Source organism: Protopterus annectens, chromosome 13.part0 (genome assembly GCF_019279795.1).
Source record: "Protopterus annectens isolate FY-2018-M chromosome 13.part0, PAN1.0, whole genome shotgun sequence".
In the NCBI taxonomy this organism is placed as follows: domain Eukaryota; kingdom Metazoa; phylum Chordata; order Ceratodontiformes; family Protopteridae; genus Protopterus; species Protopterus annectens.
In genome coordinates, this window is record NC_056747.1 from 13,662,224 (window position 1) to 13,678,337 (window position 16,114).

At 42.0% G+C, this 16,114-nt stretch overlaps 1 protein-coding gene across 1 annotated transcript in view; it reads left to right on the forward strand.

Moving 5' to 3' along the window:
• UBXN6 (UBX domain protein 6) overlaps positions 1 to 16,114 on the forward strand; it is a 1,665,022-nt gene that overhangs the window by 586,519 nt on the left and 1,062,389 nt on the right. Inside the window, exon 4 of the mRNA XM_044090584.1 lies at positions 8,420 to 8,551. Within this exon, the coding sequence (XP_043946519.1) occupies positions 8,420 to 8,551 (132 nt within the window). The remainder of the gene's footprint in view (positions 1 to 8,419; positions 8,552 to 16,114) is intronic.

Here is a 16,114-nt window from a genome sequence, read left to right on the forward strand (position 1 = left end):
CGTAAGGATAAAGACTGAGACAGACCGCATAGGTCCAAAACTGCCGACGATGCTTCCGTTAAGCTAGTCACCAGTCCGCCGGTACTCAGTGAGGTGCTTTCACAGCCCCTGATACCCGCTACTTCAGATTTGCAGACCTCTGCTGTGACCCATTCGGAGTCCGGTATGCCGCAAGATGCTTCTTTCGACTATAGAAGCTGCAGATGTCTCTACCTTGGATGGGTCCGGAGCCGCTGTGCGGCACCAGCTTCTAAGGGTGTATTCAGGCCTATAGACATTCATATTAAACCAATGCCATTGTTTTCATCCAGTCCAAAAACTCGCACTACGCCTAGAAAACCGACGACCAAACTGCAGGCTCAGGCCCATATGCCTAAAAAACATGCTTAGAATGGCTGAAGACCTTATTACCTTAATTAGGGGATGCCAGCCTTCCCCCTCTAAGAGACCTAGAACTGATTTTCTTTCTGATTCTTCTGATCAGGAATCTGATATTTCCGTTCCTTCTGATTCCCAGGATTTGCCCTTATCTACTTATGAGGATTCTGATGCAGAGGATTCCATTCCCTCTGCTTCCCCTCCAGAAGATTTTTCTTTCGGTGAAACCTTGCACACTCTTAGGGAGCATTTCTGCTGGGAAAGCCAGGATTACTCTGAGTCCAAAAAGAGACTTAGGGAATTCTTACTCCTACCTCAGCACAGGCCTTTAGCTATCCCTCCTGTTCTGGACATTGTAGATGATGCTTTCTTGGAATCTAGCCTTACCCCAGACACTTTACCTGCAGCTCCCAGAAAACCTGACAGGTACTGTAGAGTACCTGACTCTCACAAGTTCCTCTTCAAGAATAATCCTGTGCATCCAGAGACCATTTCCCAAGGACCAAAAGGCATTAAGGCTACTGCTGCCAAAAACCCTACCCCTTCTGATAGAGATTCTAGAGCCTTAGATAGATGGGATAAGAAGGTATACACTTCTGCTACTTTGGCCATTAGGGCTTTAAATTGCCAGTTTCATATGTTAAAGTATTAGCAGCATATTATGGGACTACTTAGACAGAAAATTATGTTGATTCTTGACTGTGCTGAACACAAAGAATTGCAAGATTTAATGTATTCTGCAGAACAAGTTGGTAAACATTCTTAGTAGTGTGGTTTTGATGCTTTAGAAGCATCTTGCAGAGCTGCTGTCACTGGGTCTGTACTTAGAAGGCATGCTTGGCTTTAGGAACAAAACTTGCCAGATCATGTTAAAGGTAAATTACTGGATGCTCCCTTAAACCAAGACTGCCTTTTTGGCAATAAAACAGAAGTCCTCAAAAGGATGGAGGAAAAAGCTAAATCTATGCAAGCTGTTAAAGATGTCCTGCAAGTACAGCCTCCCAGATTCATTAGGCATTGGTCTTCAAAGAACTGGTCTTTTCCAGTCCCTTCCAGGCCTTCTCAGTCCAAACCCAGGAACAGCAGACCACCTAGGTTACAGTCTCAGACTACGCACAGGTCTAAGCAGTGGGGGGCTCCCAATTCCAAAGCAGGGAGTAGTAAGCCACCCCCCTACAGAAAAATGGCACAATGACTTAACCTTAAACCTTCCAATCCCTGCTCTACTACCTGCTCCCTTAGGAGGAAATCTCACCCTGCATGCAAAAAAACTAGGAACGCATTACCCAGGATAAATGGGTTTTGAACATAGTTTCACAAGGATACAGATTCCATTTCCACACACTACCAACCCCAAATGGTTGGCCAGACCTACCCCCAAATCAATGGGCGGAGGCCCAACAGCAGGTTCTCTCTCTTCTCAGTATCAGGGCTATTCAGCCTGTCCCAGCAGAACAAAGGGGACAAGGTTTTTATTCAAGACTTTTCCTGGTAACCAGAAAAGACAACTCCTGGCGTCCTATCCTGGATCTCTCCATCCTCAACACCTTTCTGGTGGTTCCAAAATTCAAAATGCTAACTCTTCAACAGCTTCTCCCTATGCTAGCCAGGGATGCCTGGCTGGTAACCCTAGACTTAAAGGAAACTAATCTGCACATCTCAATACGCAGACAATAATACGTTTCAGGGCGGGCTCCATGCACTTTCAGTTCTTTGCACTTCCCTTTGGCTTATCTGCTGCACCCAGGATGTTCACAAAGTGTCTAGCTCCAGCCATTGCATTTTTCAGGCAGAGAAATATTCAGATTTACCCATACTTGGGCGATTGTCTGATTCAGGCAGAAAGCTAGGACTTGCTATTACAACACCTGGCATTTGTAAAGACACTTCTAACCTCACTGGGGTACACCATCAACGAAAAGAAATCTCACCTAGTACCCTGCCAACAGATTGTATTCCTGGGAGCAAGCTTGAGCACAATTTCCCAGATGGCATTCCTCATTCCGGAGAAGCAAGTTTATTTGACAACCTACTTCAAACTATTGGCCACAAAACCCCAGCTTTCTGCAAGGAAAAGTCTGCAAGCCCTGGGGTTCATGGTCTCTTGCATTCTACTAATTCCATATGCAAGACTGCATATGAGGAAACTCCAGTGGTATCTAAAAAGCCTGTGGTGTCAACATTCTCAGGACCTGGAAACAATGATTTCTATCATTCCTTGTATAAAGACAGAGTTCCTCTGGTGGGCAAAGACCTGCTACCACAACATGGAACCTCCCTTTCACTCTACCCCCTGCTGCCCAAACCCTAACAACAGATGCATCAGACTATGCATGGCATGACAGGGCAGTGCATTCAGGGCAAATGGAACCTGAGACAGATGCACCTGTATATCAATCAAAAAGAAATGTTAGTTGTACAGAAAGCTGTGACAGCTTTCAAAGACCGTACTCTTCCAGGACAACTATTGGTAAAGACAGTCAACACCACAGTTATTTGGTACTTAAACAAGTGGGGGGAACCCACTCGTACCCTCTCTGCAGACTAGTCATGGCTCTGTGGGACACAGCCTTGAGCTACCAAGTACACCTACAAGCACAGTTCCTGTCAGGCAAACTAAATTCATTGGCAGACTACTTAAGCAGAAATCTCATGGACCCACACGAATGGAAACTAGAACCCAAAATGTTCAACCTCTTGAGGAACAAATGGGGGACTCCAGAGGTAGACCTGTTTGCCTTCCCTCAGAACTACCAATTGAACAAATTCTGCACAAGGACTCCCCACAGGTAAGCGTGGAAAGTGGATGGCTTGTCCTTTACCTGGGAAAGCTTCTCGGTTTATGCCTTTCCCCCTCTACCTCTCCTCTCGAAGGTTCTACTAAAGATCAAGCAGGACAAGCCAAGGACAATACTGATTGCACCAGACTGGCCACGCCAGCACTGGTACCCCCTCTTGCGCAGTATGGCACTGCTGCAACCATGGCACCTGCCTCAGACCCCTTCCCTGCTCTCCCAGCAGGCGGGCCAGATTCCGCACCCTCATCTTCAAACCCTGAACCTTGCAGCCTGGCTAATTCCTTGCGCTCCCCCCTAGCATCCCTCAGTAAGCAGGTACTGGATGTCATTCTGGAGGCAAGGAGGCCTAGTACTATAAAATCCTATACTGAAAAGTGGAAAAGATACTGTTCCTGGAGCCAGGCTCAGGGGATGGGCACAACGGTGCCCAGCTTACCTCATATTCTTCAGTACTTAACAGAAATGCTCTACAGGGGCCTATCCTTCTCGTCGATTAAAATTCATGCCTCTGCCATTTCAGCACTTATAATACTGAGGCACTCCTCTTCTCTCACCCCTTGCTAAAAGAATTCCTTAGAGGTGCCAGAAATTTAAGACCCCCCCAGGAGAGCTCCCACTCCAGCCTTGGACCTTAACGTTGTATTGGAAAAGCTCACTCTTCCCTCCTTTGAACCAGCTGCTACAGCAGAGTTGAAATTCCTTTCTTGGAAAACAGCCTTCCTTCTAGCCATTACTTCAGCAAGAAGAGTGTCTGAATTACAGGTCCTCATGGCAGTGGAACCCTTCATTATCTTCCATATGGACAGGGTTTCCCTCAGGACTTATCCTTCCTTTATGCCCAAGGTGGTGTCTACTGTGGCCCTAAATCAGTCCATTCATTTGCCTACTTTTTTCCCTAATCCACAAAACAAAGGGGAACAAATACTGCACTCTTTGGATGTGCACAAACAACTTAGATTCTATTTGGGCAGGTCTAAGCCTATCAGAAAATCTGAACAGCTGCTAGTTAGCTTTGCTGCAGGGGCAGAGGGGAAGGCCATTTCAAAGCAAACCATTTCCAAATGGATAGCCCATTGCATTCATTTCTGCTACAAGCATCATGGAAAACCTACCCCACAGGGGATAAGATCACATTCCAGCAGGGCTGCATCCACCTCTGTGAAATTTCTCAGAGGAGTCCCTACCATGGATATCCTAGAAGCTGCTACCTGGACCTCTGTACATACCTTCACCAAGCATTACCACTTGGCTATCTTTTCTAAATCCAGAGCTGGATTTGCCACTGCAGTCTTGCAGGGATTAACAGCTGGCCCTAATGCTCTTTAATTTCCTCCTCCCTTCCTTAGCTTTGGGAATCAACCCAAATGTGATGACTGCAACAATGCAACATGAAGAACATAGTACAGTTGTGTACACTTACCATAAATGTAGATGTTCGAGTGTGTTCACTGTTGCAGTCCTGGTTACCCTCCCTCCAACTCCCTGACTTCTCTTGGCTCTACCTCGCCTTCTTGTTGGTATATTTATTTTTTCTTGTGTATTTGCTTTTTGATGGGGGTTTACCATACCATTTAATTGCTTCCTATTGTGGGGGCAGCTGACATCTGGAGCAAGAAAAACTGATGTAATGGCATCGGCTGCATGTTTTATACCCCTGATGACCTGACGTCAAGGAAGAAGCAACAGCATCCAACACAGAAATCCAAAGACTCTGGTATTCAGGCTGGCTGAGGGCTACCTGCAGGCAGATATCCCAAATGTGATGACTGCAACAGTGAATAAACTCGAACATCTAAATTTATGGTAAGTGTACACAACTGTACTTTCTCTCCTCTTCTGCATTTAGCCAAGGGCAGTCACTGCAAGTTAGCTCACAGGGTGACCCTACTCACACAAGACAACGGATCTCTCATCCATCCTCACTTGCTGACACTGTGGGTGATAGAATTTTCATTCCACATAGACACTTTTTTTTCCTGAGGATGTGCTTAGGGTCATGGGGAGCCCAGGAAACCTAATAATAGGAAGTCCTACTTATCCAACTAGAAGAGGTTTTCTATTTGCTGTTCTTGTAACCTGGATCCACTTTCTGTGGATGTTCATTTGGTTCTCTCTTATCTGTGTGAATTGCTTAATGCTCAGTTGGCTTATTCTTCTGTTAAGGCCCATGTATCAGCTGTCTATGCTTTTCTGCCTTTATCTCCTGCTTTAGCTTCTGGGTTTGAAGCTAAACAATTCCTTAAAGATGTCCTTTATATTAGGCATCCCAGGAAGCCTGTTCTTCCTCCCTGGGATTTTAATTGTGTTTTGGAAAAAATGATTCAGGCTCCTTTTGAACCTGCAGCTTCAGCTTCCTTGCAACATTGTTTTTGGAAGACTGTACTTTTATTAGGCCTTACTTCTGCCAGACGGGTGTCTGAACTTAAAGTCCTTATGGCTTGTCCTCCTTTTTGGTGTGTTATAAGAACAGGGTGTCCTTGCATACTAATCATTTTATGCTCAAGGTGGTGAATGAGTTGCCCCTTAATCAGTCTATTCATTTGCTCACTTTTTTTCCCTTCTCCACAATCTGCTGAATACATTAGATGTACATATACAACTCAGATTTTATTTGGATAAGACTGAGGTGAGGCTATTAGAAAATCTGATCAGTTCTTTGTTTCCTTTCATCCTAGGTCTTTAGGATTAACAGTGTCCAAGCAGACTGTCTCTTCTTGGATCTCAAGAGCTATTTACTTTTGTAAATCCTTTCATGGTAAGAGCCTTCCTTATTCTGTTAAGGCTCATTCTACTAGAGCTGTGGCTTCTTATGGTGCTTTTGTAAGGGTTTGGATACTAACTCTGCTCTTAAGGCAACTACCTGGACATTTGTGCATACAGTTTACCAAGCATTACAATTTGGATGGAATCTCCAGAGCTGGAGTTGGTTTGCTATAGAGGGCTGTACGGGTCCTTGCTCCTCCCCCTCTTCAGCTGGAGTTAGTTTGCTGTAGAGGGCTGTGCGGGTCCTTCCTCCTCCCCCTCTTCAGCTGGAGTTGGTTTGCTGTAGAGGGCTGTGCTGGTCTTTCCTCCTCCCCCTCTTCAGCTGGAGTTGGTTTGCTGTAGAGGGCTGTGCTGGTCCTTTCTCCTCCCCCTCTTCAGCTGGAGTTGGTGTGCTGGTCCTTCCTCCTCCCCCTCTTCAGCTGGAGTTGGTTTGCTATAGAGGACTGTGCTGGTCCTTCCTCCTCCCCCTCTTCAGCTGGAGTTGGTTTGCTATAGAGGGCTGTGCTGGTCCTTCCTCCTCCCCCTCTTCAGCTGGAGTTGGTTTGCTCTAGAGGGCTGTGCTGGTCCTTCCTCCTCCCCCTCTTCAGCTGGAGTTGGTTTGCTCTAGAGGGCTGTGCTGGTCCTTCCTCCTCCCCCTCTTCAGCTGGAGTTGGTTTGCTCTAGAGGGCTGTGCTGGTCCTTCCTCCTCCCCCTCTTCAGCTGGAGTTGGTTTGCTCTAGAGGGCTGTGCTGGTCCTTCCTCCTCCCCCTCCTCAGCTGGAGTTGGTTTGCTGTAGAGGGCTGTGCTGGTCCTTCCTCCTCCCCCTCTTCATCTGGAGTTGGTTTGCTCTAGAGGGCTGTGCTGGTCCTTCCTCCTCCCCCTCTTCAGCTGGAGTTGGTTTGCTCTAGAGGGCTGTGCTGGTCCTTCCTCCTCCCCCACTTCTTCCTGAGCTTTGGCCTCTCTCTAGTGTAAGAAGTACTGCAGCAGTGAAATGGAAGGACATAATACAGTTGTGTAAAATCTTACCATAATGGTAGATGTCCTCTTCACTGTGGGAGTATTCACATCTCCCTCCTCTCCCTGGTCCATTTGTCTTCTGGATGTACTGAGTACCTCTTTTTTCCTTGGACTGGTGTTCCTACTGGGGCTTTCAGTTCTGAGGATGGTATGTTCAGACATCACCTTTATGCCCTGTGCTATGCGAGGAGCATGCAAATGACATACATCATACTTTAAAGCAACCTAAAGGCTTTGGTTTACTGGCCGGACATCGGCCCACCCTTGGCAGGGGATTCATTGTGTAATGAACACTGCAGCAGTGAAGAGAAAGACCTCTACCATTAAAGTAAGTTTTTATACAACTGTGCTTTCTTCTTTTGTATACATTGTATTTTGATTATTCTTGTTGTGTAGAAACTGCATTTTGATTGTTGTTAGTGTGTATACACTGTGTTCTGATTGTTCTTATTGTGTATGCACTGTGTCCTGATTATTCTTAGTGTGTATACATTGTTTGCTGATTAAACTTAGTGTGTATACAGTGTGTTCTGATTGTTCTTATTTTGTATGCACTGTGTTCTGATTGTTCTTAGTGTGTATACATTGTTTTCCTGATTGTTCTTAGTGTGTATACACTGTGTTCTGATTGTTGTTAGTGTGTGTACACTGTGTTCTGTTTGTTCTTATTGTGTATGGACTGTGTTCTAATTGTTCTTAGTGTGTATGCACTGTGTTCTAATTGTTAGTGTGTATGCACTGTATTCTGATTGTTCTTATTGTATGCACTGTGTTCTGATTGTTCTAATTGTGTATGTACTGTGTTCGGATTGCACAGACACTATGTAAAATACAGCAGCTGCTGGTATAAGTGCTGGTATATTAGTTTAGGTGTAGTACAGGTATGTTGTCTGGTTTTATTGTAGTCCAGACTGCAAAAAATAAAATGCAAAAAATTTTAATATAATGTAGGAATATGAAATGTCGAATTACAGGGTGCAGATGTATATGGTTTGGAAAGCAAACACTGTAAAGACCAAGTCAGGGCTACAAGTCTCTTGAGGAAGAGTTGTGTTTCAGGTATTTCAGAATTAAGTACCTAGCCTTAACTGTAGGTGTAATGTTTATAGAAAACTCCTAGTCTCACATGAGGTGGAAACTCCTTTAATAGGAAAATAATTATTTGATTTATAAAGAGTGGTACATAGCTTAGTTAAACTAATTTCTATGTAAGTAGTGGAGAAATTAAAATACTGCACAGTTACATTGGTATATGCGAGTGTTAACTTGAGTTGTATCCATTTCTTCAGAAATTGCACAGACTTCTTCCCACTGTAAGTAGTGGTCCTGTACGGTTCTGTTTTCCAGCTTATGTTTAACAGTACAGCCATCGAATAGGAAACTTGTACGAAATGTGATTGAGGTATAAAAAAAATTCTTTCTACATTCGACAGGAGAATATAACTGCAAACTGATTTTTTTTGTATTTTTATTTGTCTTTTTAGATTTCCAAAGCAACTTGCCAGCAGAATTCAAAATTGTGTTCTGTGTCTGGTGTTTATTTCATATGCCCCTTAACTGGTGCCTCCTTGAAGAAGAATGACAGAGAACAACATGTAAAGGAAGCAATTCTTATGGTAAGTCAAATGTAGTGTCTTTTCCAAGACGCAACATTTACTACTTGCAATGACACAGTGCCTGAGTTATTACTGAGCTTATTACTTGCAATGACACAGTGCGTGAGGGATTACTTAGCTTATTACTTGCAACGACACAACGCGTGAGGGATTACTTAGCTTATTACTTGCAATGACACGTGTGAGGGATTACTTAGCTTATTACTTGCAATGACACGTGTGAGTGATTACTTAGCTTATTACTTGCAATGACACAGTGCGTGAGGGATTACTTAGCTTATTACTTGCAATGACACAACGCGTGAGGGATTACTTAGCTTATTACTTGCAATGACACGTGTGAGTGATTACTTAGCTTATTACTTGCAATGACACAGTGCGTGAGGGATTACTTAGCTTATTACTTGCAATGACACAACGGGTGAGTGATTACTTAGCTTATTACTTGCAATGACACAACGCGTGAGGGATTACTTAGCGTATTACTTGCAGTGACACAACGCGTGAGGGATTACTTAGCTTATTACTTGCAGTGACACAGCGCGTGAGTGATTACTTAGCTTATTACTTGCAGTGACACAGCGCATGAGGGATTACTTAGCGTATTACTTGCAGTGACACAACGCGTGAGGGATTACTTAGCTTATTACTTGCAGTGACACAGCGCGTGAGTGATTACTTAGCTTATTACTTGCAGTGACACAGCGCTTGAGTGATTACTTAGCTTATTACTTGCAGTGACACAGCGCTTGAGTGATTACTTAGCTTATTACTTGCAGTGACACAACGCGTGAGGGATTACTTAGCTTATTACTTGCAGTGACACAACGCATGAGTGATTACTTAGCTTATTACTTGCAATGACACAACGGGTGAGTGATTACTTAGCTTATTACTTGCAATGACACAACGGGTGAGTGATTACTTAGCTTATTACTTGCAGTGACACAACGCGTGAGGGATTACTTAGCTTATTACTTGCAGTGACACAGCGCTTGAGTGATTACTTAGCTTATTACTTGCAGTGACACAACGCGTGAGGGATTACTTAGCTTATTACTTGCAATAACACAACGGGTGAGTGATTACTTAGCTTATTACTTGCAATGACACAACGCGTGAGGGATTACTTAGCTTATTACTTGCAATGACACAATGCGTGAGGGATTACTTCGCTTATTACTTGCAGTGACACAGCGCTTGAGTGATTACTTAGCTTATTACTTGCAGTGACACAACGCGTGAGGGATTACTTAGCGTATTACTTGCAATGACACAACGCGTGAGGGATTACTTAGCTTATTACTTGCAGTGACACAACGCATGAGGGATTACTTAGCTTATTACTTGCAATGACACAACGGGTGAGGGAATTACTTAGCGTATTACTTGCAATGACACAACGCGTGAGGGATTACTTACCTTATTACTTGCAATGACACAACGGGAGAGGGATTACTTAGCTTATTACTTGCAGTGACACAACGCTTGAGGGATTACTTAACTTATTACTTGCAGTGACACAACGCGTGAGGGATTACTTAGCGTATTACTTGCAATGACACAACGCGTGAGGGATTACTTAGCGTATTACTTGCAGTGACACAGCGCGTGAGGGATTACTTAGCTTATTACTTGCAATGACACAACGCGTGAGTGATTACCTAGCTTATTACTTGCAGTGACACAACGGGTGAGGGATTACTTAGCTTATTACTTGCAATGACACAGCGCATGAGGGATTACTTAGCTTATTACTTGCAATGACACAACGGGTGAGGGATTACTTAGCGTATTACTTGCAATGACACAACACGTGAGTGATTACTTAGCTTATTACTTGCAGTGACACAGCGCGTGAGGGATTACTTAGCTTATTACTTGCAATGACACAACGGGTGAGGGATTACTTAGCGTATTACTTGCAATGACAGCGTGTGAGGGATTACTTAGCTTATTACTTGCAGTGACACAGCGTGTGAAGGATTACTTAGCATATTACTTGCAATGACACAACGCGTGAGGGATTACTTAGCTTATTACTTGAAATGACGCAACACGTGAGGGATTACTTAGCGTATTACTTGCAGTGACACAGCGCGTGAGGGATTACTTAGCGTATTACTTGCAATGAAATCTTTCTATTTTCTCCCATGATATTTTGATAACGTGTGTAACTGATCACGCCCAAACCTTGTTCCATAAAGTTCAAAGCTTATTTACGGCCACTGGTTAACACAGTGAAACCCAAAAGCTCCACATGGTTTCAGTTCACCGAAACTACAACTTATCAACAGATGCCCCTGTTCTTCAAGTTAGTACATTCATAGAGTTTTTATATTTAAGTGTAGGGGAGTAGTTAGGAGGAGCGCACATGCCCTAAAAATCACCTATTGGGACAGATTTCATCAGTTTGTGAAGCGATGAGCTGAAAGTTCGATGAGACGTCTCAACATTTATTATTTTTTCATGATGCTGTGCTGCACTTTCACAGAATTTGTTTTTATTTGTGGTGCTGGTTCTCGCCTTTGGACACCAGGAAGACAGATTGCTGACACTGTAGTAGAGCATAATGGGGGGGGGGGGGGGTGCTGTACTCCTGAATCTGTAATCCTTTGGATGAGACCTTAAACTGGGGCCCCATCTGCCTGATTTGGTAGTTCAGGTGGATGTAAAAGGTCCCACGGCACCTGTCAAAAAGAGTAGAGAAAATTTCCCGATGCCCTGGCCAAATTTCCCTTAGTAGTATAAATACCACTCAGATTTCCCCTGAAAACACGTTACTAGATTAGTTGGACTAACATGGTCAACAAAGCAAATCAGTAAATAAAAAATTAGAAAAAAAATAGGTGTTTTCTCACATTTATTCCAGATCAGTACAGTGTATGTGCTTCTCATCTTATTTTTGAAAATTTCATTTTACATGACTCAGCTTTAATACGTTTTTTTTAAAAAAAAATTTTTTGCTTTAATACATTTTGATGTTGGCATATCTAGCTTGCTTCTGCTATGGTTTCATCAAATGTCAGACTTTTGAAGCTTGTAGAAAGACAAAGCAAGCTGGTTGAAGCTTTAACTCAAAGAATCTTTAAAAAAGTGGCTTTGCACCTCCTGTGTGTGTTTGGGGGGAGAGTATAGATTAATGTTACTAACTCCATGATTAGAAAATCAAACTGAAAAGAAATCGGTACCAGCGCTCAAACAGAAACTGCACCTGCAGTGATTATTTATGAGAAACAGTGCTGGGGAAGTTTAGCATCTGAGAAGTGAAGTCGATACGCTTGGACCCTGTCCATATTATATTTAGTGTAGGGAAATGACAGGCCTAACATTCAGGTTCATTTGTTTTTTTTTTTTTACTGTAAAAATTTTTATTTGAATCAATATAAACTTACAGAAAAACAAAATTTTTTATGCAATACTTCTAACAATTGTTTAAAAGAAAAATAAGGAAAGAAATCAGAGTTATTTACAAAGGTATCTACTTGAGCAAACACGATTTTACATTCAAAATACATTTTGTATCATTGAATTAGTCAGTTTTCTGCAGTATCACAATGACTTTCATCCAGGAATTGTATTATGTAGTGTTTCTGTCAATTCTCATCTTGACTGTAGCCAGTTCTTATTGAGAAACATTAAGTGCTGTTTTCTTATATCCTTTAAACGAAGGAGAAGTTTCACTCTTACAATTTATAGTAATCACTTTATGTGCTTGTAGGTTCATAGGTTGGTACTAGGCTATCAGCCCTAGGGCCTATGCAAGCCTAGTCATAACAATTCCCTGGATAATTCTTCCCACAGTATTTACTTCCCTGGACTCCTGTCTAGTAGGGCGACTGACATGATCCCCGGCATGAATTTCCTATCTCCCATCCAATCATCAAGGTTCCTTTTGAAGAGGGCCAAGGTGGCACGCTCTGCTTAACATGTATGGGCAGTCTTTTCCAGAGTATGGGGAGTCTCTGGGTCAGGAACCTGTCCATCCAGCATGTTTTGTTCGTTGTGATGACAAGGTTTAGATTCCTAGAGCGTGTGGCTCTGAGGGATTGGGATTTCTTTAAGTGGAGCATGTCCAACAGCTCAGGGTTTGACATGGCTTTGTATGTTAAGCAGAGATCGCCTCTGATTAGACGATATGCCATAGAGTATAGCTGGAGTTTTTTTAGACGATCAGCATAGGGCATCTGCTTTAGGCCTGTGATTCTTTTAGTGAGGTATTTTTGTGGCCTTTCCAGTTGTTGCAGATGGCTTGAGAGGTACATACCAAATGGGGAGTTGTATTCTATAATGGGTCTAATGAGGGATGAGTACAGTGGGACAAGTACCTCCTTTTTTCTGGATGAAAAGCACTTAGTGATGAGATGTGCCACATAGAAGGATTAACTGTATAATAAAATCCATAAAAGGGAATACTTTGATCTGGGAACACATGTAGGTATTGGTACATTGAACAAAATCAAGGATTTACTTAACTGAAATTTGTCGATTAACATAAGTTTGCATAAAGTAATTAACATTTTTCCCAAAATGCATTAAGCACTCTTCAGTCATAAAACAACATGTATCCACTTAGCTTCCACTTTTGGTTGGCATCTCCAACATCCTGTGTCTTCTTTAAACATAGATTCCATTTTATGAGGTGTAATAAAAGTTCTGTATATAAACTTCCATGAAAATAATTTCCATTGTAGTGAAAGGGATGTTTGCTTTGAAAAAATTAGCATTCATTTCTTATTCTTTTTACTAGGAGGATGATTATTAATTAAATTTAATAATCCCCAAAATTATCTTTATAGTACAGTTTTGTATTTTTGATTCTCTTATATATTTTGGATAGATTCCCTTTTCCAAACAGGTTTGTTTATTAAAAGGCCAACAATGTGTAGACTGTTCAGCGTATAGTAGTACGCAGAGCAGCGTGGGTGAAAACACGAGACAACACTGCAAGAGACCCAACAATAAACCACGAAGAGTGCTAACCTAGTTCGTTGGAATGATGGCTTGTGACAGCAAAATTATTTCAGTTTTCTAACAGCATTCATGCATTTTCATTCTTACAGTATATGTATTTTTCCCTATAACTTTATTGTGGGTTTATATTTTACCTGTTAAAGTCTGACGTGGTCATTTGCCTGGCTCTAGCTTGTAATCAGACTCAGTTACACACATGTAACAAAGCAGTCAGTGACTGTTTATACCATCTTCTGTATTAATTGTATGATTACCTGTTCTCGCTTTATTTGCTGCCACTGCTATGTGAGTTTACAGGACCAAACATGTCATGTTAAGCTATCCAGTGTCTCATCATAAGTGTCTTGAACAGCTTTAATTTTTCATATATTTTTTGCAGTGGTTACCTTACTTCTCAGAGTATTTGAAGAATTTGAAAACATCATTTGTGCTGAAGGGATTGATATGTATTGAGTGGATTCCCAGGATATGTCCCTTGTAGGGATCATATCACTGCAATCCTTTCATAACAAGAACAGGATAATCTGTAGACTTCTATCAGTCTTCTGACTAGACTTAGAGGAACAGCATATCCCCAGGATGCTGGCAGTTACCTCCCACATTGTGACTAGGGTTACCACCTGTCCCACTTTGTGTGGGACAGTCCCTCTTTGGGCAGTTGTGTCCTGACAAAAAATTGTAAAAATGGCAAATGTCCTGAGATTTTAGGACAAAATTATTTCCTATATTTTATGTAATAGTTGCATAAAACAGTTATTCTGTATCTAAAATACCTAAATGTTATAAGAAACAGAATAAGCAACTAAAATGCTACAAGAATAAGCTTTTATTTAGGCAAAAAATTTAAGTTCTAACTTTTGTACTGACCATGGGTATGTGTTGGCCTGTAAAATCTGATGTTTGTACCAAAAATGTCCCACTTTGGCCATTTGAAAAGGTGGCAACCCTAATTGTGACCATCTGCAAGAAGGCCGGTGGTAAACTAGCGCTTAACTCGCACCATTTTTCAGGTCTTTTTTGTCTGGCTGTTGGAGTGAATGATTGCCTTTCTTGTTTCACGATATGTTATGCACGTAGCTGACAGATGAGATTTTCTTGTGTTATTTGCTTTCCTCCTAATTTTATCAGCTGGTTACAGTGTTTATTTTCATCATTGCAGACATTTTGTAAAGGAATATTTTTTATGGAAGGACCATGAACCTCAGGGCATTTGTAAAATAATGTCAGTCACAAAGAGTATGCCTGCCTACACTTCAACATGGGAATTGAATTCTAAGGCTAGGTCCTCCCAGAGAAAGCTAAACATTTTATTCATTTGGCATGTATTTACCAGGCCTGTGTGGCTGGGCTACAGCCCATTTTCATCACAGGTCCAAGGAAAAAAGTTCATGAAAGTTCAGATCTGGGGATGCTTTGTCCTCTTTTACTCGGCCCTCATTAGGCTGGTCATTCCTCTTTAGCAATGACATTTTCAATATTACTATTCAAGTTAATATAAAACAGTTGAATACAGAGAGATTATTTCAGTCATATAGTAAATCACACAGCGTTGTCTAAGACTGTAAGTCTGTGTACAGTATTCTAACTTCTATAGTAATGATAATAGCAGAAATAAGTAAAATATTTACACATCTACACTTTGGGGAAAGAAAAAAGATATATATGTACAAAGGTTTTACAAGTGTGTGAGAGGCAAAGGAATGATGATTGCTGTAAAGAGAATAGGGTCAGATAGAATAGCAATGTTGTGTTAAAAATGGGAAATGGATTTGTAGAGACAGGGATGGGAGAGAAGGAAGAAATGTATTCACGGAGTGCGGAGGGAAGGAAGAGGTCTGCTTCGGTTAGTCTGGAGAGAGACGCATGAAAAAGGTCACGTTTCTGTGAAAAGACATGGAAGTCACAATAATGTGGTCTGTGTTGTAGAGAGGGCTGAAAAAATTATTAGAAGGGAATAGTGTTCAAAATATTACAATAAATACAGGAAAATGGACACACTTAAAAAGAACAGGCAAGACAGATGATCAGATCTAGGGATGCTTTGTCCTCTTTTACTCGGCCCTCATTAGGCTGGTCATTCCTCTTTAGCATGTATCTGTCCAGACGCATGCAAAAACTGGAACACCCACACAGATACCTTACTAAAAGGATACAATACCTAAACAAAACGTCTTACGTGAACTGTCTCTGTGCCCTGTCACTATTACTCAGTATCCTGCAGACTGCTAAGAGGTGACCTGCGTCTGGCATACAAGGCATCCTCTGACCCAATACTGGTGGATTTACTGCACATCAGGAAGTCAGATGGCGTCACAAATACTTGTACTAGGGATCTAAACCTTTTCTACAACATCAGCAGACCAGCTTGGAGGGACAGGTATATCTTGCAGGGGAATACCACTGCTCTGGAACAGACTTCCCATCCACATATAATAAATTTCATCCCTGTCCATATTCAAGATCAACTTGGATCTATGTATGGGAAACAGAAAATGTATTCCAGGGCTTCCTCTTGTACTAATGGACAGAGGGAGCTCCTAAATGTTTTATCACATGCACAGGTCCCCTCAAACTATCTGTGTTATGATT